At 44.7% G+C, this 25,951-nt stretch overlaps 1 protein-coding gene across 1 annotated transcript in view; it reads left to right on the top strand.

Annotated features, from left to right (window-relative positions):
• UPF1 (UPF1 RNA helicase and ATPase) overlaps positions 1 to 25,951 on the top strand; it is a 185,672-nt gene that overhangs the window by 73,822 nt on the left and 85,899 nt on the right. Inside the window, exons 11-14 of the mRNA XM_077475960.1 lie at positions 12 to 130; positions 2,483 to 2,647; positions 18,449 to 18,563; positions 18,857 to 19,000. Coding sequence (XP_077332086.1) covers positions 12 to 130; positions 2,483 to 2,647; positions 18,449 to 18,563; positions 18,857 to 19,000 — 543 coding nt within the window. The remainder of the gene's footprint in view (positions 1 to 11; positions 131 to 2,482; positions 2,648 to 18,448; positions 18,564 to 18,856; positions 19,001 to 25,951) is intronic.

The raw sequence follows: 25,951 nt of genomic DNA, 5'->3' as shown, positions 1-25,951 counted from the left end.
TGCTTTTTCAGGTTTATGCAGTGAAGACTGTTCTGCAGCGCCCTCTGAGTCTTATTCAAGGTCCTCCTGGTACTGGAAAGACTGTAACATCTGCTACAATTGTGTACCACCTTGCTAGACAGGGAAATGGGTAAGTAAATGAGCTCCACTGCCGTTTGTGTACAGGTTTCCTCAACCGCTTACAAAGATTCTTGTTGGGTTTGCTAAACATTGTTACTCCTTGGCAGTTTTAGTAATTATATTTTAGGGCCCGTTGACTGTAGGAACTGCATGCAAATAGCACAGGATCGCACTGCAAGTTCATGTGACTCACATGCAATGCTACCAGGTGTGAGCAAACGAATGGTGTGGGAAACCTGCTTGAAACGTGTTTTTTTTTTTTTTTTTTTTTCACACAACATTCTAGTGTGAAAAGGCTCACAAGTAGTAAAAATGGCAATGCTTTCTAAACTTGCATGCCTTTTTATATATGCCTAACCAAATTATAGATCCAGTATAACATACCCAAGTTACCAATTTCCAGGTGATGCATGTAAGCAGGATTTGGTTTCCGCCCTCCATATGCAATTGTTACAAGTGATGCTAAAGTTGATGACATGACAAATGAGTTTGGCCAGTTTAAGTTACTATTTTTTGGAATGGTGAAAGCTAGACCAGTTAGGAAACTTTTGATACTGGTTGTTGCTTCCAGTGGTGTCTTAAATGGGGATAATCTGACCAATACTCAATACCTTTACTTGGACTGCTTCCTATTGAGGGAGCAGTTGGCGTGGGCTCTGCACAATGCATCTTTGAATGTCCAGCAGTTGTAGTGGTTTGGGTTGATCTTCAGAAACCATCACTGGTGCAGACTTCACATTTGGAGTACCTGGGTAGTCCTGGAAATGACTTGGACTCAAGTGTATTTTCCACAGAACAAGCTTCATATTTTCAGATTATAAATCCTAGCTTTTCACTCCAGTTGATGCACGACTCTCCGCTTTTGCGAGAGTGTAAAGAGCCTGATGGTAGCTTCCTTTAAACCGTTACATTTGCCCGATTTCACTACATATTTCTACAACTTGGTGTTCAGTCATCGTGGGATAAGTCCAATCCCTCGGCCCATTGATTCATGTGGCATTTAGGAGCGAGTTGTCCTGGCCTTGTGGCTCAGTAATCTGGCTCTGGAATTGGGGAATTCTTCCTTCCTATGCTCTGCAGGATCCTCACAACAGATATCAACCTGTTAGGCTGTAGAGGAGTCCTTAACACCCTCTTGCTGCAAAAGTTTTTTTTTTCCCCCCACCCTACTTCACGGTCGCTGTCTCTAAAGACTTGGCTGTTGAAGAAATTTATTTTTTAGCTTCAGGTCAATCTATGAATTGTTTCCTACAATGATAACCGATAGGAAAGTTGCATCCTGTAAGGTTTACCATCTGACAAGGCAAACTTCACTTGTTTCCTGCAGCTGGGTCTGGACCAGTGTTTGGCTATATATTGTTTCAGAAATTGTTGGTGTTTCACTCTGCTAGACTGAGTGCTTGCTTTTATTTTATTTTTTTCCCCGTCATGCAACGTTCCTCAGTTTGCATGCCTACTTCCTGGTCTTCTTTGTGTCTTCCAAGTTTCACCTCATGGTTATTTCGGCCTCACCTAATGGCAGCTGCAGGCCTCTAGGTCTTTAATGCATTCCTCTTGGGCCTGTAACCTTTGCCCCTAATGGATGAGAGAGAAGGATTTTTGTACTTGCAATAAGTCTGTTGAGGGACAAAGGTCTATTTGTTTTTTCTTGGTACTACTTTGCTATAAAATGGAGGCAAGATGATTGTGGACAGTCATCCCACAGTTGTGGACAGTTATATTGTCCACTGTTTTTGAAGACTAACAGTGTTGCGCTTAAAATGTCTGATCTCCTCTGAATGAATAAAGGTTGACATAAAACCTGTCTTTTGCACTGAAAAAATGCATAAAACCGTTCATGTAATCTACCAGGGAGGAGGCATCAAAGGAGGAAATTCTATGCAAATTGTATACAAAGCTTACTTCTGTTGCACTTGCACTTGAGCTTGATATTGCTCTCACCATATGGCTGGATATCCTCCGTGATGGATGGGGAAGTCAGAGTGGGAAACAAAGTAGACATTTTACAGGAAAGACGTTGAATAAAACTTCACCAACTTATATCTTTGTACTTGTAGGCTTCAGTGTAGAGGACAGACAGCTAACAATGGATGCCACATAGTATGCCTATGTTTAACATCGCCCAGGCTCCGCAGCCATTGTTGGCAATTTCTCCTCTTCACTAAAGCTGGCCTTTGATCATGTGATTGGACTGAAGCATCTTTAGAATGGGTAACAACTTTTTCCTTTTGCAGAGTAAGAATAGGCTTAGAATGGGGGAGGGATCAGATTTAAGTAAAATATTTAATTGGACTTCCGCTTTAATGTTATACTGCATAATAGAATAATGCTTTTAATTCGAGCTGTTTTTTTCCAATTTCAGCCCGGTCTTGGTCTGTGCCCCAAGCAACATTGCTGTGGATCAGCTGACAGAGAAGATTCATCAGACTGGTCTCAAAGTTGTTCGGCTTTGCGCAAAAAGTCGTGAAGCAATTGATTCTCCAGTTTCTTTCTTGGCATTGCATAATCAAATTCGTAATATGGAAAGGTATTTAGCACCATCTCCTCATAAAAGTGGATGCAAATCCTAGCTCTAAAAACAATTTAGGCTCTGTTACATGTTCCTGCGTCTCTGGATCCACTTATGTCAGTGCACGGCTGCTGCAGGTGAGAGGGAGGAGCACTGACAGTGGCTAGGCCATGGGAGCCTATTGATGTCATGACTCCCCCCTGACAGTGCGGTGGGTTTCACACACAATCCAGTGGCTGCAGCCACCGGGATTGTGTAAAACTGATTGCAATTTAGATATTTGCCAGCACACCATGGATCAACAAGGTAGGGTCCAAATGGATTTTTTTATTGCATGATCACATCACAGAGCAGTGCAACGTTTCGGAGCCACAGCGGTGTAGTGGTTAGCACTCACCTAGCAGTAAGAAGGGTTGCTGGTTCGAATCCCAACCATGAGACTACCTGCCTGGAGTTTGCATGTTCTCCCTGTGCCTGCGTGGGTTTCCTCCAGGTACTCCGGTTTCCTCCCACACTTCAAAGACATGCAGGTAGCTTAATTGGCTTCTGTCCAAAATTGGCCCTAGTATATAAATGGGGACCTTGGATTGTGGGTTCCTTGAGGGTAGGGACTGATGTGAGTGTGCAATGTACAGTGTTGGGGACAATTGTAGACACTCAGGTTGAACTGGATGGACTGGTGTCTTTATTCAACCTTACTATGTAACAAAAAATCAGTTTGGACGCTACCTTGCTGATCCCTGGTGTGCTGGCAAATATCTCCATTGTGACTTTCAGAACCAGTCTCCAGCTGGTTGTTACTGCAGCACCCAAATCCTTGAGCCCTTATCCAGGACGATGTGCGATGGGAATATGGAGTAAAACTGATTCCTGCCTGTTAGGTGTAAGCATTTGGGCTGCTGCTCTGTCGGCCGATTGCTTCCACACAACCCTGGTATCATGCCTCTTCTCCATCTGAGAGAGGGAGACACGTTTGCTCTCCTCCCCTTCTTGCTGTGACCTGGTAAGCGACGTGTATGGCCTCACTTCCGGGTCACCTGTCACATTTCCCGACCCCCAGACAAGACAACCTCCGTAACACTAAACTGATAGAGTGCTTTAGAGGCATCACCTATAGAAAATATAGTTTGCAGAAGTTTGTCGCCAATTTCATGGGTGCATACCAATTAAAGCTTTGACAGGTATGCCATCTATTTACTCGTGCAACCTCATCTTTTATATCTTACAAAAAATGTGGGTAGTTTATAGCGTCTACCCTAAAAGTCACTTTAGTGTGTTTTTTTTTTTTTTACTGAAAGTTTGCATTTTCGTGATCTTTGCGGTAAAATCGTGTGACGTAAATTGGAACTACCACTATTGTATTCTCTAGGGCAGTGATGGCGAACCTTGGCACCCCAGATGTTTTGGAACTACATTTCCCATGATGCTCATGCACTCTGCAGTATAGTGGAGCATGATGGGAAATGTAGTTCCAAAACATCTGGGGTGCCAAGGTTCGCCATCACTGCTCTAGGGTGTCTACTTTCAGAAAATATGTTTGGGGATTTTGTGTAATCTTTGGGGATTAAAAAATTATTTAAACATGTGCAAAAACAGCCCTGGCAGTAAAAGGGGTAAAACTTCAGGCAGAACCGAGTCATAGGCTCTGGGTTATATATGGCTACTTTTCAGGTGATTTGACACTGGCAAGCATCCTATCTCAGGAGGATAGGTGGAGGTCTTCTCTTCAACTCTTCTATGATAAGGATTAACTTTTTTTTTTCTAGCATGTTCTTCCTCTCCAATTTTTTGTTTTTATATTTTTTTTCATATCCGGAATTTTCTCTACATTGTCCTTTTATCAGGACCCTGCTGGACTGTATGTTGCGGGAATAGCATGGAATTGACCTATGGACACTAGGTTCCATGTAGGACTCTTTCCAGAATCTTGTAAGAGCAGTGGTGCAAACATCTGAAATCTGGTATAATGTTGCACTCTGCTCCTAGACTCTGTCATCGGAGTCCTCTTTAGCTCAGTGTGGCCAGTTCCTCTGCCATTTTGACTGAGGTTTTATAATAGTCACGCCACTTTAGGGCACAAATCATCCTGTTATTTTTGGACTGTGACCAGAGAGGCCACAAGCGCACTACTTTGCCTTCTGCAGATTTCCTATCTGATTTTGCAATAGCCTTCGCAGCTTCAGAGCCATCAGCTGTTGAGACTCTGATTCTGAATCACTCCAGTCTTTGATGAGCCTGGAAAGTCGGATTACACTGCTCTGCTTTAAATGAAGAGATTGCTTGGGTTCTTATTGATGCAGCATGCACCACTCTCTAACTAGAGCATTAGCCTTTTGCTTCTAACAGTGTCCTTATACCAGTCTTGGATCTTTTAGAGTCCTTAAGGCCCCAAAGACTTACCCATTGCAACCACTGTTCCATCTCTCTATGGATCATTAAAAAAAAAGTGTGTGTGTGTGTGTAGCGCTTCAGCAACAAATTCATATGCGCTCACTCGCTGCCCAATTTATTGGGTACACCTTGCTAGTGCTGGGTTTTTGCCTTCAGAACTGCCTAAATTCTTTGTGGCATAGATTCAACAAGGTGTTGGTCCATATTGACATCATGCTTTTGCTGCAGATTTATCCGCTGCCCATCCATGATGCAAATATCCTGTTCCACCACATCCCAAATGTGCTCTATTGGATTGAGATTTGGAGTACAGTGAACTTTATGTTCAAGGAACCAGTGGTGAGATTGATTTAAGCTTTGTGACATGGTGCATTATTCTGCCAGAAGTAGCCGTCAGAAGATGGGTACACTGGTCATAAAGGGATGGACATGGTCAACAGCAATACCCAGGTAGGCCGTGCTGTTTAAACAATGCTCAATTGGTACTAAGAGGCCTAAAGCATGCTAAGGAAGTTTTACACCACCACCAGGGGGAACCGTTGCTACAAGGCAGGATGGATCCATGCTTTCATGTTTACTCCAAATTCTGAACCTACCATCTGAATGTTGCAGCTGAAATCGAGACACATCAGACCCGTTTCATGCTCATGGCTGACAGGAGGAGCACCTGGCGTGGTCTTCTGCTGCTGTAGCCCATCTGTTAAGGTTTGATGTTTTGTGCATTCAAAGATGGTATTCTGCATACTTGGCTGTAACAAGTGGTTAGCTGCCTTTCCATCTCAAACCTGCCCATTCTCCTCTGGCATTAACAAAGCATTTTTGTACACACAAATGCTGCTCACTGTATATTTTCATTCTCTGGGAAAAATACCACTAGATGAGCAGTTTTTAAAATACTCAGACCATCCCGTCTGGTACCAACAACCATGCCACATTCAAAGGCAGTCACAGAATACTTTAATAATCCCAAAGGGAAATTGGGAATTTTTGTTTTACGACACAACACACTTAAAGATAACACAAGATCACAACAATAAACTGAACAAGATGCAAAAACACAACAAAAATACCAAAAACAGCTATTAGCACCAAATTAAAACTACATTACTAATAAAACCTCCTTAAACATAAAGCGGAGTTCCACCCAATAATGGATCTTCCACTTATCTGGTCCAGTGTCACATTTGGCACTTTTCAGGGGGGAGGGGGAGCAGATACCTGTCTAATACAGGTATTTGCTTCCACTTCCGGCGATGGATCGCCACAGAATTCTCAGCAATCTGCGCCATGTCCGGCCTTTCCTCTGTCCTCCCCGCTGTCTTCTGGGAGGCACACAGGTCCCAGAAGACAGCAGGAACCAGACAGGACGTGCAGTTTGACTCGTTCATGCGCAGTAGGGAACCAGGCCGTGAAGCCGCAAGGCTTCACTTCTTGATTCCCTTACGTAAGATGTCGGCACCTGCACCCGGGAGCCGACGGACAGGTCGGCTTTGGGTAAGGACATCGTGGGTACCCAGTATAGGTAAGTGTCCTTATTTTAAAAGTCTGTAGCTGCTGACTTTTTTATTTTTTTTATTTTTATTTTTTCCTTTTGTTCATTGACGGACACAGCATCTTCATCTTGACCTTAGGTTATATCGCCCCTTTAGGAGAAGACTATGCAGAAAGTGTTAAAAACAGCAACATTTGCACAGTACTGCCCAGGGAGCGGTCCTACTGGCTATAACCCCTCACACTGCATCCAGCAGTTTTCTGCCTAGGAGAAGGACCTGGCTCCCGGTGGGACCATTGGTCCTGGGAATTTTTTTCTGCATTTTTGATTCCTGTGATCTGCAATCAATAGCCGGGCTGTGTGACTGCATGGATAATATAGATCCTGGTAGTCAGCCCGGCCATTGAGCGTGAACAGACCCTAGCTACGTGCTGGGTCCACCACGACATGCCCCGTCTTATCCAGGGGTGACCTTGGTGGTCCTGTAGGCCTTTGTTGCCATGGTGGAGGCGGCGTACGGGGTCAGGGGGGGTACAAAACGCCCCCTCCCCCACCGTCCAATGGGGAAAGCTCTGATTCAGACTCGGGTCCCCCTGTGACAGGCGGCCCCTGTTCTGACGTATCAGAGGATGCGCGGACCAGGACAATGAGGATAACTGCGTGTCCGGGTCAGCGTAAGAAAAGGCGCTTGTAGGAGCACTTTTCTTTTCATACATCAGGGGACACAGAGCCATAGTAGTTACTATGTGGGTTAACAGGCCACCTTTAGGTGATGGATACTGGCACGCCCTAAGACCAGAAGTGCACTCCCTATATAACCCCTCCCACTACTGGGAGTACCTCAGTTTTTTCGCCAGTGTCTAATGTGCAAGATGTTCTGTGCTGAGCTCCACTGGAGCTATCCTTACTGGGGCTAGCCATGCTGACCGGATCCTTTATTGGGCCTAAGGAATGGTACCCTGGCCTCGTGTCCGAAGAAACAAGGTTTTGCTTGCGAATGCTTCTCTTTTTAGAGAGTGGGATCCAGTACTTTTTGGTAGTAAGGCCATAACGTTTTTACTGGCAGATTGCTGTTGCAGGTCCAGGATTGTGGGTAACTTCTAGGTTCCTCTGTTCCTGAAGGTTTCGGAGCCCGTCGTGAAGAGTGAAGATTGGGTTTATCTCAGATAACCCTTTGGGGGGGAAGGTAAGTTGAGTCTTCTAAGAAAAGTATATAATGTTGTCATGCCTATATGTCACCACTGGGGGCTGTATTGAGCACTCACTGCCTTATGCTGGAAACATCGCTGTGTCAGGAGCCATCACTTCCTCCTCTCCTCAGGCCAAAAGCAGCAGATCCCTCTGGTAAGCAAAAGGGGGACTAGGTCTCTCCTCCTGCACCCCCCTATGTTGAAATGACCCCCCTGGGGAATTGTATGCCCGGAATCACCTGTGTTTTTTTGTTTAAAATCCCCCCCCGCCGTCATGTCAGCTATTCGCTGGACACCTAGAGTCCTCTGCTTGCGTGGTAAAGCTTTCTTTTTTTAAATGGGGGCGGGGCTAGCGGTGTCAGACGCCTGCTACACATGGAGGACGTTTTTAAGAGCACTTTGTGTGTTGCTGCTGGCTGTCGAGGGACACATGAGCAGTGGTGGCTTACTTCAGGTTTGGTGTCCCAGACCTTCCCCTTAGACACATTACCAGGCTAGGCATTAATGGCAGCCTAGCAGTGTACATTCTTTTTGGTAGTGCCTCTGCTTTGTGCTTCAGGCTATGAGTGGAAGAGGGACCAGGAAAGGGTTCTAAGGGCTTGATGGTTTCACAACGAGCTAAATCAGTTTCCAAAAGAATGTCATCCTCTAAGTGAGCAGCCAGTCAGATTGAGCCATCAGGGGAGCCTATATATATATATATATATATATATATATCACACACAAGGTTTTTTCTACCATTTCTAATTTGGAAAAGAAGATTGATGCTATGATCACTCTCCATAGTGGGTCTAAACGTTGCAGATCCCCACCCAGTGCTCAGGACCTTCATATTGAGGCGCAAGGGGCAGGGGATCAGGAAGATCTTCCTAGAGATTTGGACGATACTAATGTATCCTCTTCCAAGGATCCTAATAGAGGGAGCAGCATCACAAGACAGATTGCTTGTACACTTACTAAATTGGTTCGTTCAACCTTTTTGCTGCCTGCAGCGCAGGCTCTTGATGAACCAATCTCTGGTTTGGGATCACTAAAACCTCTCCCATCTGGGGATGCTTTTCCTATTCATTCATGACTAAAAAAAGCTTATATATTCTGAATGGGAACATCCGGATAAACAGTATTATCCTCCCAGAAAATATTCTACACTATATCCTATGGAGGAAGATTTCTGTAAGAAATGGGGGGTTCCAGCAATTAATGCTGCAATCGCCTCAATGAACAAGTCTCACGTGTCCGGTCGATAATGCGTCGATGTTAAGATCTAATAAAAAAATTAACTTCTTTCTAATAGCAATATGTCTTTATCAAGTTCAGTAGCGCAGCCAGTTCTTGTGGCAATTGGTGTATCTCAGTCCATTAAGGAACAATTTGTGGAGATACTTAAGATTATGCCTGATTAGCAGGCCCAGCAATGGGCTGGCGTATCAGACGCACTATGTTTCACAGTAGATGCTATGAAAGATTCTATCATCCAAGCCTCACGGCTTATACTAGGACTAGTGCATTCTCGCAGAGTTCTGTGGCTGAAAAATTGGTCAGCCGAAGCACCGTATAAAACTTAGCCAGTTTCCCCTTTCATGGTGAATGGCTATTTGGGGACGATCTGGATAAATACATTCAAAGGATCTCTAATGGGGAAAAGCTCTCTCTTATCAGTAAAGAAGTTTAACCCTTTCATGACTAAGCCTATTTTTGACATTTGATGTTTACAAGCTAAAATCCATATTTTTTGCTAGAAAATTACTTAGAACTCCCAAACATATATAATTTTTTTAGCAGAGACTAGAGAATAAAACGGCAATTGTTGCAATATTTTATGTCACGCGGTATTTGCGCAGCGGTGTTTTAAACGCAACTTTTTGGGGAAAGGGACACTTTCATGAATTAAAAAAAAAATAAACAATAAAATTAGCCCAATTTTTTTGCATAATGTAAAAGATAATGTTACGCCGAGTAAATAGATACCAAACATGTCACACTTTATAATTGCACGCACTCGTGGAATGACGACAAACCTACAGTACCTAAAAATCTCAATAGGCGACGCTTTTAAAAAAAAATTTCGGTTACCAGGTTAGAGTTAGAGGAGGTCTAGTGCTAGAATTATTGCTCTCGCTCTGACGACCCCCCACCCCTCCTTTACACTTCAAAGTATTCAGATCGCCGAAAACTGAGATTTCTGAATACTGTGTATTTTTTTTAAATCCGGCGCCATTGGCAGCCGAGTAAGCAGGAAGTGATGTCATGACGTCGCTTCGTGTTTACAATTAGGAGACTGGAATGACGCCACTTGCGGCGTCAGTCCAGTCCCTCCCTAGCCGCTGGAAGCGGCAGATGTGAGATCGGTGCTCCTGATTGTGCGGGAGCACCGGTAAGAGCGGCGGGAGGGGAGGTGTCCCCTCCCGCTCCTCCGGCATAACAGCCGAGCGCCTTTTAGCCGCATCGGTTGTTATGGCTGGAAAGACAATCGCCCGCTCAGAAAATAGGTACCAGGATGATGCCTGCAGGTGCGGGCATCATCCCGGTATACCCCCCGGAAGCCGAGTACGCACATCTGCGTACGCTCGGTGGGAAGGGGTTAAACATTTTTATGCGTGCTTCCTCACCTGTGCCAGGGGCATCAGCCTCTAGGCAGTCTCGACATCCTCCACCGCCAGGTTCAAGGGGAAGACCCCAAGGGCAGCACCAGGGTCAAAAGAGATCTTGGGGCAGAAAGCCCTCAAAACAGAATGCTAAAGCCTCCTTATGAAGGGGCGCCCCCCCCTTGCTCGAGTGGGGGCAAGGCTTCTGCAATTTTCAAAGATCTGGCAGGAACAATGTCAAGACAGATGGGTGGCTTTCTCAATTTCTCTAGGTTACAAACTAGAGTTCTGAGAGTTTCCGTCTCCTCGTTTTCTAAGATCAAACGTTCCCAGGGATCCAGAGAAAGTATTTTTAGCTCTGGATCATCTCTTATCCCAGCTGGTGATATCAGAGGTTCCCTTGGAGGAATGGGGCACACGTTTTTATTCAAACCTTTTCACGGTTCCAAAACCAAACAGAGGTAAGACTCATTTTAGATCTCAAACATCTGAATCGCCACTTAAATATCCAGTCCTTTCGCATGGAATAAATCCGATCGGTTGTTTCCATCTTGCAAGGAGGGGAGTTTTTAGCATTGATCAATATCAAGGATGCAGATCTCCACGTGCCAATATTTCCCGCTCACAAGAAATTGCTACGCTTCGAGATAGAAAATCATAATTTTTCAGTTTGTGGCCCTGCCATTCGGTCTAGCCACCGCACCGCGGGTGTTCTCAAACATTCTGGCACCTCCTTTAGCCAGATTAATTGCTCAGGGCATAACGTTCCTAGCCTATTTAGACGATCTACTTTTAATAGATCATTCAGTCTCTGGTCTAAATCAAAGTTTAATCACAGCTGTAAACTATCTGGAATCTCTGGGTTGCATACTCAACCTAGAAAAATCCTCCAAACTATCAAGGAGATTACAGTACTTGGGGCTGGTCATAGATACCGTACAGAAAAAAGTATTCTTACCCCAGACAATAATCGGTTCCATCATAGGACGAATTCAACTTGTCAAAGCAAAGAAAATCCTTCCATTTGGCTGTGCATGAGATTGCTAGGGAAAATGGTGGCCTCCTTTGAGGCCGTCCCTTACGTGCAGTTTCACTCAAGACTGCTACAAAACACCATCCTGTTGGTCTGGAACAAAAATGTTCAGGCTTTGGATTTTCCAATACGCTTATCCCCTGATGTACGTCAGAGCCTAAATTGGTGGTTGATATCCAGCAACCTCCAAAAGGGGACATCCCTTTCTGCCAATATCCTGGAAAGTGGTGACAGTGATGAAACTGATGCCAGCCTTCTAGGCCTCTTGCTTCACACTGTCTGGTGAGTAGTTTTATTCAGGGGGTAACACGGATTAATTCCTTATCAAGGCACCTCTAAATCCTTGGGATTTAAATTTGGTTTTATCGGCTTTACAGAATCAGCCTTTTGAGCCTTTATGGGAAATTCCCTTGGTTCTATTGACAAGAAAAATCTTTGGTTGCCATTTCTTCTGCTAGAGTATTGGAACTAGTGGCTCTGTCTTGTAAAGGGCCATATTTGATCATGCATAAGGATAAGGTAGTTTTGCTTCCTCATCCTGAATTCCTACCAAAAGTGGTGACAGGTTTTCATTTAAACCAGGATTTTATTCTACCACCTTTCTTCCCAGAGCCTTAATCTAGGGAAGAGAAGGCACTACATTCCCTTGATGTAAGAGCGATCAGAGTCCATTTAAAAGCGACTGCTCAGGTTCGCAAAACTGATGTTTTGTTTGTATTGCCAGAAGGTCCAAAAAGGGGACAGGCAGCATCAAAATCTATTTCCAAATGGATTCGTCAAGTAATTGTTCAAGCTTAGGAAAATTCCTCTTAAAGCACACTCAACCAGGGCGGTTAGTGCCTCTTGGGCGGTGCATCATCAGGCCTCTATGGCTCACATCTGTCAGGCCGCAACTTGGTCTTCAGTTCATACATATACCAGATTTTATCAAATCAAAGTTAAAGGTCATGAGGATGTTGCCTTTGGGCGTAGTGTACTGCAGGCTGTGATATGAGTCCTCTAGCCTCTTTTGTCCTACTTTTTTGTTGTGTCCCCCTCCCTTCAGTTGCCATTGCTATGGGACATCCCACATAGTAACTACTATGGCTCTGTGCCCCCTGATGTATGAAAAGAACAGGATTTTTAAAATGGCTTACCTGTAAAATCATTTTCTTTGATGTACATGAGGGGACACAGAGGTCCCTCCCTTCTTGGTATATACTTCTATTGCTTGGCTACAAAACTGAGGTACTCCCAGTAGTGGGAGGGCTTATATAGGAAATGCACTTCTGGTATTGGGGCATGCCAGTGCCCATCACCTAAAGGTGGCCTATTAACCCACATAGCTACTATGGCTCTGTGTCCCCCGATGTAAATCAAAGAAAAGGATTTTACAGGTAAGCTGTTTTAAAAATCCTATTACAGCGGTGCGGGATACCCTAAAGATGGAGGAATACGGCGGGGGCATCTACAGAGGTGTTGGTTCCTTTTGGGTCCCACAAGCCGGTCCGCACGGTTAAGGTGTTTCCTTACCCAACTTATTTTGATAAGTTTATTTACAATGAGTGGGGAAAACCGCAGTGGGCCTTTTCAGTCCCAAAATGCATGGCGGTGTATTACCCCTTTTGAGGATAGTTTCCTGAAGAAATGGACATCTCAGATGGTTGACCCTCCAGTATCCAGGTTAAATAAAGTAACCACGATTCCAGTGGCAGAGACTCCTGCTTTCAAGGACCCTGCTGTCAGAAGGGCCAGGGCGGTTGCCCGGTCCATGTTTACGGTGGTGAGGTCAGCATTGCTTACTGAATGGGCAAAATTGTTGCACCGTGAGTTGGAGAAGCAACAGGCTTCCCGGTCTGCCTGGAGCTGGTGGACCAGTTGGTGCAGGGCCTTAAGTATGTCTGTGATGCGGCTTTAGACACTGCCCCCTTGCGCTCTAGAGCCTCTGTATCAGCAGTAGTGCTATGTCGCCTGATTTGGCTGAAATGCTGGTCTGCAGACCAGGCAGCTAAGAAAGCAATGGCGGATTTGCTCTCCCTGGGGGAGAGGCTATTTGGAGCCTCGCTGGATGACATTAAGAATGTTACTGGAGGTAAGAGAACGTTGCTCCCACAGTCCAGAAAAGGTAAGGAGCCACGCTGTAGGCAAGGGCCCTCCTTTTCCGCTCAGAAGCGGGTTTTTTGTCCATCCGGGTTGGCAGGTAAGCGTTCCCAGTCTGACAAGGTGCCTGGTTTCGCAAGCCAAACAACCCTGTTAGCAAATCTGTTACCGCATGAAGGTTTGCCCCGCGCCCGACCAGTGGGTCTGCGAACTGGTTTCATCAGGATACAAGAGTTTTTCTTGTCCGCCAATCAGATTTTTTTATTTTTATTTTTCCCTCCAACCTTCATAATCTTCCGGCTCGTCGGGAAGCCCTGTTCGGGGCAGTACAGGACCTGCTGTTGCGCGGGGTGATAGCACCTGTACAGACGCCGGAAAGGTTTCAGGAATTCTACTCAAATCTGTAGTCCCAAAGAAGGAAGGGGTCTGTCTGGTCCTGGACCTCAAGGCCCTCAACAGCTTTGTGAAGGTACAAAGGTTCAGGATATTATCAGTTCACTCAGTGGTCGCTGCACTCCATCAGGGGGATTTTCTGGCGTCTCTAGACATAAAGGATGCATATTGGAATGTCCCCTATATACATCAAGCATCAAAGGTTTCTGTGATTTGCGGTCGGGGATGAGCAATACCAATTTGTAGATCTCCCTTTTGGCCTGGTGTTGGCATCGCAGGTCTTCACCAATGTGCTAGCCCCAATTTTGGCTTTGCTAAGGCAGCGAGGGATCGCAGCTTCCGCCTCAGAATTAAGGGAGGATGTTGCAATCACTATGCAAACTCTTCAGGAGTTTGGGTACTGATCCTACAGAAGTCTGTGTTGGTGGCGACTCAGCACCTGGAGTACCTGAGCTTGCTTCTGGACTCCTCAGAGGCGAGAGTCTTTCTCCCTTCAGACAAGCTGCAGACTCTTCAAGCTGCAGTGAAGTTGTTGGTGCCCTCAGGTAGTTGTCGCCGCATTTTTAAATGCGAGTCCTGGGTCTCATAGTCGCCACTTTCGAAGGCTGTACCGTATGCTCAATTCCACACTCGAGTCTTGCAAAAGGAGATTCTGTCCAAATGGGACAAATCTCTGTTGTCCCTGGATTGTCAAATTCAGGTGAACCAGCCAGTCAGGGATTCCCTGCTCTGGTGGCTGAAGTCGCCAGCCCTTCAGTCCGCGCAGTCGTTCCTTCCTCTTCATTGGACGGTGATCATAACGGACACCATCCTGACCAGTTGGGGGGGGGGGGGGGGCGGAGTTTGGGGCATACAGTCAGCGCAGGGTCGCTGGGCCCAGAGCTGTGCATGCTGGTTCTGGCCGTGTACATTCCGGGAGTGGAAAACTGGCAAGCAGGCAACCTAAGTCATTAGATGCTGGACCAAGGGGAATGGTCGCTACATAGATGTATTTTGGCGCCTTTGCCTAAGGTGGGGGGCATGACAGATGTGGATCTCCTGGCTTCTCGGCTCAGTCGGAAGGTACAGAGGTTTGTGGCCAGATCAAAGTATCCCTGGGCGTACGCGGCTTATTTATGCTTTTCCCCCACTAAAACTACTACCACGTCTGCTTCGCAGAGTGGAGGCTGAGGGGATTCCGATAATTCTGGTTGCCCCAGATTGATCTCGCTATCTGTGGTACGCCAACATAGTACGAATGGTGGTGGATGTTCCTTGGCGACTGCCAATGCGAGAGGACCTTCCGTCACAAGGTCCAATACTTCATTCTGCTTTACCATCACTGGCTTTAACGGCATGGCTGTTGAAAGCCAGGTGCCTAAGGGACCGAGGTCTGTCTGATTCGGTAATGTCCACTATGCTTAGGGCACGGAAGTAATCTTCTCTGAAGATTTATCATCATATGTGGAAGGCCTACATCTCTGTGTGAGGAGATGGGGTTGATGTCTGCGCACATACTCTATTTCCAGGATCCTGCTGTTTTTGCAGCGAGGAGTGGATCATAAACTTGCCTTAAGTACCATGAAGGGGCAGATATCTGCTTTGGCTCTTTTTTTTTTAATTTTTTTTTTATTTTTATTTTTTTTTAGCAACCCTGGGTGACTCATTTATTGGTGAGTACGTTCAGGGGGTTATCCATGTGGCCCCTCCGGTTCGACCACTGCTAGCTCTGAGATTTTTCTTGCTGTTCCCACCCCTTGTTTCTTTGACACTGCTTGGAGACGTCCCTAAGGTCAAGATGAAGATGCTGTGTCAGTCAATGAACGAAAGAAAATAGGGTTTAGTACTTTTCTCTGAAGTTCATTGACCGACACGGCACCCACCCCTCTTATTTATGTTTTGTACAGCTTTTGACAAACTGAGCTTCTGGATGCAGTGTGAGGGATTATAGCCAGTAGGACTGCCCCCTGGGCGGTACTGTGCAAGTGTTGCTGTTTTTAACACTTTCTGCCTAGTCCTCTGCTAAAGGGGTGATATAATCTGAAGTCAAGATGAAGATGTCGTGTCCATCAATGAACTTCAGAGAAAAAGATTTTACGGTGAGTACAAAAATCCAATTTTTTCGGCTGAACTCTGCTTTAAATTTCTTCCCCATTCTGATACTTGTTTTGAACTTTAGCAAGTTATCTTCACCATATCCAGATACCTAAATGCATTCAGTTGCCATATGATTGGCTGATTAACAATTTGTGTGGCCAAGCAATTGAACAGGTGTACCCAATAGTGGCCAGTGAGAGTATATTGTAATTACAAATAAAGTGCACGCCAGCTTCACTCCTTACTCAGATAGTTTAAGCCACTCAGCTCAGGGTCAACTTGCACTTATAGAAAACGGGTTTTGACCATTCTTCCTCAATGTATCCACCACTCTTTCAATGGCTTGGGGCTGGTCCCTTTAATACCTCCTTTCTCTCATACACTTAAGCAGGCCTTGGGAAAAACAAAGGAATAGCATAAAATCCTCTTATTTTAAAAATACATAAATTCAGTAACACCTTTACCAATTCTGTCTTAGACCCCATACACACTATTAGATTTTTTGCAGATTTTTGTCTTCAGATTTACCAAAACCATATGAGGTCAAACCTTAAAGGCCCATACACACGGTCAGAAAATCTAAAGATACATTTCGTATGATGAACGATTTTCTGATAGTATGCTGCTTTTGACAGCCGATTACGAATTTTTGGCAGACAAAAACTGGATGTGCTGGCTTGAAAATTTTTGTCTGTGACCACAATGTCCAATTTTTGTTTTCATTAGCACGGTTTTCTGACAAAAAATAAAAAATCTGAAGAGCCAGACTAGACATGCTCAGAAAGGAAAGAAAACATACCAAACATTTCAACATATTACGTCACTTCTGACATTGAATTCTGTAAAAGTTTTCTGATGGTGAGTACCCTCTTTACTTTCAATTTGAGACTGACATCCAACAAAAAACTGACAAATTCCTCCAATAATCTGACTGTGTGTACAAGGCTTTAGAGTTTCAATTTGTATGCAATCAGGCAGGCCCTTGCACTACATGGTTTTGGTAAATCTGAAGACCAATATCTTCAGAAAATCGAATAGTGTACAGCACTCAACAGCCTGTTGTGAGGTTGTGCCGTGTGGGATGACGTCACATAATTGGGCCATGACCAGCGGTTTTTCTCCCGCAAGCATTTTTTAGCCTTTGTGTCCAATTGGTGAGGATTTTGTACAAAAGTGGTCGAACACCCCCCCCTCCCCCCCCCCCCCTACTGTTGATCGAGCAGTGTTCCACCTTTTTTAAGTGATGACCATACCAGTGGAGGCTGCACCTATTTTTAAGGACCCAACCAATAAGCTGTTAGAAGCCCCCTCTAGTTCAGTTGTTCTTGCGAACATGCCTTGCTTTACAGCTGTTGCTGTACTGTGCCGAACAATGGCTGACTAATCAGTATCCCTTAAGAAATCTCAACACTGCTGTGGTTGATCTCTCAATCATTGAATGCATAGAGCAAAAGGCTGCCTGCTGGAGGCTTCCTCACTCATCTCTCCCATGAGTCTGTTGTCAGTGCACATACTTAGGACACTGGTTAAAGTCCTGGAGTATGGAACCAGTGTCCAGGAAGCATCAAAACTTTGGCCTATGAGGGATGAGGTCTCTTCGGATCTTTTGATGCCAATTTTAAAGACACTACTGGTGACGACCACCCACCAGAAAAAGCCTAAGGAATAGACTGCAAATTCTTCTTTGTCTCGTATGCGTCATTTTTAACTAATTTCTACCTTCTGGTGCTAAGACTGCCAGCCTGTTGGGCCAGAGTGGTGTGCTCTGTACAGCCATCGTACAAGAGACTTGATCACTCTAGGAATTGCGCCTTCTATCAACATTCTGAAACTTGTCTCACCTTTCAGAGATGGACAAGTTGCCTTTATGGATTGCCTATGTAGGTCAGACAATGCCATGGCTGTGGCTTATTTTAGTCACCAGGATGGAACCAGAAGTCAAGCAGCTCAGAGGGAAGTGGACCTGACTCTGCTTTAGGCAGGACGGCAGGTTCGGGTCCTGTCAAGCCGTACAAATTCCGGGTGTAGAAATTTTGGCAGACAGACCTTCTCGGTTGCGGCCCTGCCCCCTCTGAATCTGCCTGTGTTCTGCATGGGATTATCAATTTGTATGTATATACGTTTATTGGAATACAGGTTTATAGGGACAGTTTTTTTTTTTTTTTTTGCCAGTTTCCAATCACCTTAAGGAACATTTTTCCTATAACCCAGTCATCTCTTAATCTTTCTGTGTCTTGTACTGTACTCCAAGAAAAGGATTTTACACGCAAGTCCAAAACTTCAAATTTTCTCCATAAAGACAAGGTGATCTTCTGTTAAGTGCTCTTTCTGGCTAAGGTGATGTTTTCTTTCATGTTAACTAGTATCTGTCCAATTTTGTTTCCCACTACAAAATCATGCTACACAAATGTTTTTAGCAGCTGCTTTGTATCCTGTTTTTGTAGCCCTGGAAAGAAATGAGAAATCATTAGAGTAAGCATACATTTAGAGTTATGTTAAAAGTTCTTCTTACATTTAGTGGTTTTAATCCAATTACATTTTAGATCTTTTTTTTTTTTTTTTTAACTCTCTTCCTTTCAGCATGCCAGAGCTACAAAAGTTGCAGCAGCTTAAAGATGAGACTGGGGAACTTTCTTCCGCTGATGAGAAACGATACCGAGCCCTTAAAAGAACAGCTGAAAGAGAGCTGCTTATGGTAGGAGCAAAGGATAAATGTATCCACCATTTCCATTTTTACTGTAACTAAATGCTCTACATGAAAAACTTTTTTTGCTGCTTTTTGATTTACTAATAAAATAAAATTGTCATAGCAGAGGTATACGATGGCTACGTATAAAAGGTTGTGTATTTATAAGTCCATGTTTAGAAATGGTCTGAAAGAATTCATCAAATGGTGCTCGTGTTCGTATAACTGGGTTTTGTTCATGGAGGATGCAAGTTCTAATATTCTCAATTTACTTTTTTTTTTTTTTTTTTTTTTTTTTACAGAATGCAGATGTGATTTGCTGTACCTGTGTGGGTGCTGGTGATCCTAGGCTTGCAAAAATGCAGTTCCGTTCAATTCTGATTGATGAAAGTACTCAAGCCACAGAGCCAGAATGCATGGTGCCAGTTGTTCTTGGCGCAAAGCAGGTATAATTTCAACTAACTAATTTTTATGTTCTACATTTTGGAATTGAAGACTGTATTCAAATACTGGAAAATTCTAGCAATTGGATTGTTAACTTGAGAATGCAAATTTCTAAAAAGGAAAAAGTCCATTACACAAATGCATGTTAAACCACTTCAGCCCTGGAAAGGTTTTACCCCCCTTCCTGACCAGAGCATGGCACTGCATTGCTTTAACTGGTAATTGCATGGTCATGCAATGCTGTACCCAAAAAAATTTTTCACCTTTTTTTACCCGCAAATAGAGCTTTATTTTGATGCTTTGATAACCTCTGTAGTTTTTCTATTCTTACACCAGGGACACAAAGCCATAGTACTTACTATGTGGGTTATAGGGCCACTGATAGGTGATGGACACTGGCACACCTTAAGGCAAGAAGTGTACTCCTTATATAACCCCTCCCACTACTGGGAGTCCTCAGTTTTTTCGCCAGTGTCTAAGATGTTGGTCACGAGTAAAGATGTGGTGTTCTGAGCTCCACCGGAAGCTTCCTTGTTGGGGCTAGCAATGCTGACCGGATCTGTTCTGATGCCTTTTCATTGGCTAAATGGATGGGTACTGGGCCTCGTGTCTGAAGAAATTAGGTTTTGCTTGCAAACGCTTCTCTTTTAGAGAGCTGGACCCTGGAATCCAGTACTTTTTGGTAGTAAGGCCATAAAGTTTTTTTACTGGCAGGGTGCTGTTGCAGGTCCAGGATTGTGGGTAACCTGAGGTTCCCCTGTTCTTGAAGGTTTTGGCGCCCACCGTGAAGGGTGAGAATTGGGTTTTATCTCAGATAACCCTGCTGTCAGGAAAGGTAAGGGAGATTTTCTCAGGAATTTCTCCTATGTATAATGCTGTCTTGCCTATGTGTCACCTCTGGGGGCTGTATTGAGCACTCACCGACCTGATGCTGGAAACTACGCGGAAGCATTCATTTCCCCTCTCCGGCCACAAGCCGATCCTCCAGTAAGAAAGGGGGGTCTGGTTCGCCTCCTGCACCACCAATGTTTTTTTTTCTCCCCTTGGGGGATTGATATGCCAAAGCAGTTTTCCTTTTGGAAAAAAATAAAAAGGCAGACAGACCGCGCCGGCCGCTCAGCGTAGAATTTACCCCCACACCATGTCTTCTTTTCCACAGGACGCTGCTCGTGCGGGAAAACACTTTCCTTTGAAAGGAAAGGGGGGTCACATAATTGGTGGGGGTGGCTAAACTGCATCAGACACCAGCCACACGTGCAGGCAGTTGTTAAAGCACTGTGTGTTGCTGCTGCTGGCTGTGGAGGGACAGAGCAGGAGGATGGCTTGTTTCAGGTTAGTGACACAGGCATTCCCCTTTGACACATTATACTTTACCGGGCTAGGATTAATAGCAGCCATTAGCGCTGGACTATAGCCTAGCAGCGTACATTCTTTTGCTGGTAGTACCTCTGCTTTATACTTCAGGCTATGACTGGTAATGGCACCAGGAACTTCTCTAAGGGTTCTAAAGGTCAATGGTTTCAAAATGAAATCCATTTCCAAAAGAATGTCATCCTTCTCTGAGAGGGATGCGGCTGGTCAGATTAAGCCATCAGGGGGAACTGTTGCAGCTGTGCACTTCACACTTCAGTCCCTGTGTATATATATATCACACACAAGGTTTTTTCCTTCTACCATTTGTAATTTGGAAAGATTGATGCTATATCACCCCATAGTGGGGCTAAACATAGCAGAATCTCATCTAGTGCTCAGGAACCTCTTATTGAGGTGCAGGAGGCTGGGGATCAGGTAGATCTTCCCAAATACTTGGAAGATACTTATTATCCTCTTCCAAGGATCCTAATATAGGAGTAACATCACAAGACAGGTTTCTTGTGCACTCCCTTACTAAGTTGGTTAGTTCAACCTTTTTGCTGCCTGGGTTCCTCAAGAGCGCAGGCTCTTGAGGAACCCACCTCTAATTTGGGTTCATGAGAACCTCCCCCATCTGGGGATGTTTTTTCTTATTCATGTATGGCTTAAAAAGCTTATATTCTGAATAGGAACATCTGGATAAACAATATTCTCCTAAGAAATTCTCTACACTTTATCCTAGGGAAAGGATTTCTTTAAGAAATGGCGTGGTTCCAGCAATTGATGCTGCAATCGCCTCAGTGAGCAAGAATCTCGCATGTCCGTAGGATAATGCGCTGATGTTAAAGGATCCAACAGATAAAAAGTTGGAACTTCTTTCTAAAAGCAATATGTCTTTAGCAAGTTCAGTAGTGCAACCGGTTCTTGCTGCAATTGGTGTATCTCAGTCCATTAAGGAACAGTTTGTGGAGATACTTAAGATTCTGCCTGATCAGCAGGCCCAGCAATGGGCTGGCGTATTAGACGCACTATTTTCACAGTAGATGCTATCAAAGATTCTATCATTTAAGCCTCACGGCTTATTCTTGGTCTAGTCCATTCTTGCAGTTTTATGGCTGAAAGATTGGTCAGCCGAAGCACCCTGTAAAAAGCTCGTAGCCAGTTACCCCTTTTTTATGAACTGCTATTTGAAGACGATCTAGATAAAATATATCCAAAGAATCTCTAATGGAAAAGCTCTCTTTCACCAGTAAAGTTGTTCAAATATTTCTCCTTTTAAGCATGCTGCCTCTCCTGTGCCAGGGGCGTCGGCCTCTAGGCAGTCTCGATGGCCCTCAACCGTCAGGTTCAAGGGAAAGACCCCAAGGGCAGCACCCAGGGTTAGAAGAGATCTTGGGGCAGAAAGTCCACAAAGCAGGATGCTAAAGCCTCCTCATGAAGGGGCGCCCCTGCTCACTCGAGTGGTGGGAAGGCACCTGCATTTCTCAAAAGATCTGGCAGAAACATTGTCAAGACAGATGGATGGCTTCTGCAGTTTTCTCTAGGTTACAGCTAGAGTTCCGAGAGTTTCCGTCTCTTCGTTTTTTCTAAGGGCAAATGTTTTCAAGGATCATCTATTATCCCAGTCGGTGATATCAGAGGTTCCCTTAGTGGAACAGGGCACAGGTTTTGATTAAACATCTGATCCTTTCGCATGGAGTCAATCCGACCGGTTGTGTCCATCCTGCAAGGAGGGGAGTTTTTTTGGCTTCAATCGTTATTAAAGATGCATATCTCCACGTGCCAATATTTCCCGCTCACCAGAAATTTCTGCGCTTTAAAATATAAAATCATTTTCAGTTGTGGCCCTGCCATTCCATTTTGCCACAGCACCACGGGTGTTCTAAAAGATTCTGGCACCTCCTTTAGCCAGATTAAGGGCTCAAGGCATAACGGTCCTAGCCTATTTAGACGATCTACCTTTAATAGATCTTTCAGTCTCGGGTCTAAACCAGAGTCTGATCAGATGTAAACTACCTGGAATCTCTGGGTTGGATACTCAACCTAGAAAAGTCCTCCATAAAACATCAAGGAGATTACAGTACTTGGAGCTGGTTATAGATAACGTACAGAAGAAGGTATTCTTACCCCACACAAGAATCGGTTCCATTGTAGGACTAATTCAATTTATCAAAACAAAAATCCTTCCATTTGGCTTTGCATGAGATTGTTAGGGGAAATGGTGGCCTCCTTTGAGGCCATCCCTTACGTTTTCACTCAAGACTCCTTCAAAACACCATCCTGTCGGTCTGGAATAAAAAGATTCAAGCCTTTGTTTTTTCCAATATGCTTGGCTCCCGACGAAAGTCAGAGCCTAAATTGTTATCCAGCAAAAGGGAAACGCTTTTCTACCTGTATCCTGGAAAGTGTTAACAGATGCCAGCCTTCTAGGCTGGGGATCAGCCCTGGAAGAAGATTCTGTCCAGGGGAGATGGTCCAAGTTAGAGGACCTTTCCTATCAACATTTTGGAAGATTCGGGCAGTATGTCTGGCCCTAGAATCTTGGACGGTCAGACTACGGGACTGTCCTGTCAGGATTGAGTCCAAGGCCATGGCGGTGGCTTACATCAATCACCAGGGAGGCACGAGAAGTTGTGCAGCCCAATAAGAGGTGAATAATGTTCTACTTTGGGCAGAACACGGCATTCTTTGGCAATTTTCATTCCAGGAAAAGAGACTTGGCCTATTTGAGTCGCCAACAATTTCCAGGAGAATGGTCTCTTCACCCTGACCTCTTTCTAGCAATATGTCAGAGATGGGGTGGTCTGGACATGCACCTATTTGCGTCCAGATTCAACAAAGTCGACAACTTTGTGTCAAGAACAAGGGATCTGCTAGCAGGCATAACGGACGCATTAGTCTTCCTATGGGATTCGTTTTTTTTTTTTACTGATCTATGCGTTTCCTCCAGTTCTGCTACTTCCGCGCCTTCTCTGCAGGAACGAAAGGAGGTGATTCTGGTGGCCCCAGCGGGTCCCAGAAGATCTTGATTTAACAAAATCATAAATATAGCAGTAGCAGTCCTTCAGACTCTGCCATTTTAGCCAGAACTTCTCGCACAAGGTTTGGTATTCCATCCTACCTTACTGACGACAAATTTAACAGGTTGATATCCTTCGGTCGGGTCTACTTTGATTAATGACAGGAAGCCGGCTTCCAGAGTAATTTACTATAGAATCTGGAAGGCATATGTTGGTGTGGATCCGGGAGGTTAGCACCTCAAAAAGTATGTCATAGGCAGGATCCCTGATTTCCTGCAAATAGGATCTAAAATGGAGCTGACCTTGACTTCTATTAAGGGACAGATCCCGGCCTTGTCAGTGTTTTTTCAATGGCCTCTTGCTTCCCAATCTTGGTGCGTAGCTTATTCAGGGGGTACCATGGATTATTCCCCCTATCAAGGCACTTCTAAATCCTTGGGATTTAAATTTGGTCTTATCGGCTTTTCTGAATCAGCCGTTTGAGTCTTTACGAGAAATTCCCTTGGTTCTTTTGACAAGAAAGATAATCTTTCTGGTTGCTGTTTCTTCTGCTAGAAGAGTATTGGAACTACTGTTTGTTTTGTAAAGAGCCATATTTGATCATGCATAAGGATGAGGTGCTTTTATGTCCTCTTCCTGAATTCCTACCAAAAGTGGTAACAGGTTTTCATTTAAACCAAGATATTCTTCTTTCTTTATACCCAGAGTGTCAATCTAGGGAAGAGAAGGCACTACATTCCTTTCATGTAGTAAGAGTGATCGGTCTATTTAAAGGAGACTGCTCTGGTTCGCAAAACACATATTTTGTTTGTATTGCCAGAGGGTCCAAAATGTCTACAGGCAGCGTCAAAATCCACTATTTTCCAAATGGATTCGTCAAGTGATCAAGCCTCAGCTTGAAGAAGGAAATTCTTCTTTCCCATGTTAGCACACTCATCCAGGGCGATTAGTGCCTCTTGGGTGGTGCATCATCAGGCCTCTATGGCTCAGATCTATACGGCTGCGACTTGGTCTTCGGTTCATACGTTTATCAGATTTTATCAAATCGACATTAAAGGTCATGAGGATATTGCCTTTAGGCGCAGTATACTCCAGGCTGCAGTATGAGTCCTCTAGCCTCCTTTTTTTTCTACTTTTTTGTTGCGTCTCCCTCCCTTCAGTTGCCATTGCTATGGGTCATCCCACATAGTAAGTACTATGTGTCCCCTGATGTAAGAAAAGAAAACAGGATTTCTATAACAGCTTACCTGTAAAATCCTTTTCTTTGATGTACATCAGGGGGCCCAGAGGTCCCTCCCCTTCTTGGTATACACTTTTATTGCTTGGGTACAAAACTGAGGACTCCCAGTAGTGGGAGGGGTTATATAGGGAGTACACTTCTTGCCTTGGGGCGTGCCAGTGTCCATCACCTATCAGTTGTCCTATAACCCACATAGTAAGTACTATGGCTGTGTCCCTTGATGTACATCAATGAAAAGGATTTTACAGGTAAGCTGTTATAAAAAAAATCCTGTTTTTGCGCTATAAACAAAAAAAGCAACAATTTAAAAATGATATATATTTTTTACTTTTTGAATGGTACTAGGGCCTCGTGGCAGAAGAAACGAGGTTTAGCCCGTAGCGCTTCTCTTTTTAGAGAGCTGGACCCCGGGATCCAGTGCTTTAGTTTTTTCAGCCATAGTTTTCCTGGGGCGGTGCTTTACGAGTCCAGGGGTGTAGATCCCCCTATAAAAAGGGGCGCCGGTCCCTGAAGGTTTAACGGAGCCTACCATGAGGGGTGAAGGTTTTACCACAGAATCCCTGTGGCGGGATAAGGTAAGTGGAGATTCCTATGGAATTTTATATTTTCTTATGGATTGTTGCTTTTAAAAAGTAAATATCATGCCTAAAGTCACCACTGGGGGCTCTATAGAGCACATACCTTGTCATGCTTTTCTTAGATCGCTCTGTCAGCAGAAGCTGCAGAATTTCCTCCAGCTAGCAGCTCCAGGCCTCCCATAAGATGTTGAGAGGGATTTCTTTCAAAAAAACACCCACCACCTGGGCAGCAGCACTCCCCCTCTCCGTGGTTAGGTGGGGGAAGTCAGAAAGATCGGCAGATGCCGCTCTGTTCTCCACTGCCTCTGCACGGCGGTTTGTCACAGCTCTCCTACTCGCTGCCCCCTACCCCACACGCATGCCTATCTCGTCGGATCGGAAGCCCGCACTCTCGTAGGAAAACTTTTTGAAAAGGGGTGTGGCAGTGGGAAGACAAAAGTGTGGCTTGGTGCTGCGTTGGTGTGTGGCAACGGCCAGCGCAGGAGTCAATTTTGCTGACAGCAGCTGACGGAGGGACACAAGCAGAAGGGGGCATGCAAGTGGTGACACAGGCATTCCCTTGGCACATTTACTGAAGCATCAGGCTGAGCATTGTTAGCGGCAGTTGTTGGACTATTTTCTCAAACAGTGGGTGCAATTTTTTCTGGTAGTTCCTCTGCATGTGTGCGCCAGGCTATGGTCAGAAGGGAAGGTAGAAACACCCCAAAAAAGGGCTCAAGTTTCTCCCTCAAGTTCTAAGAAGCTTGGTCTCATCTCTACAAT

The sequence above is a fragment of the Lithobates pipiens genome, unplaced genomic scaffold, assembly GCF_037356315.1.
Source record: "Lithobates pipiens isolate NorthernLeopardFrog02 unplaced genomic scaffold, aLitPip1_a1.2 Scaffold_13, whole genome shotgun sequence".
Taxonomy (NCBI): Eukaryota; Metazoa; Chordata; class Amphibia; order Anura; family Ranidae; genus Lithobates; species Lithobates pipiens.
The sequence above is the reverse complement of the archived record's forward strand: the minus strand, read 5'-3'. Positions and strand labels throughout refer to the sequence as shown.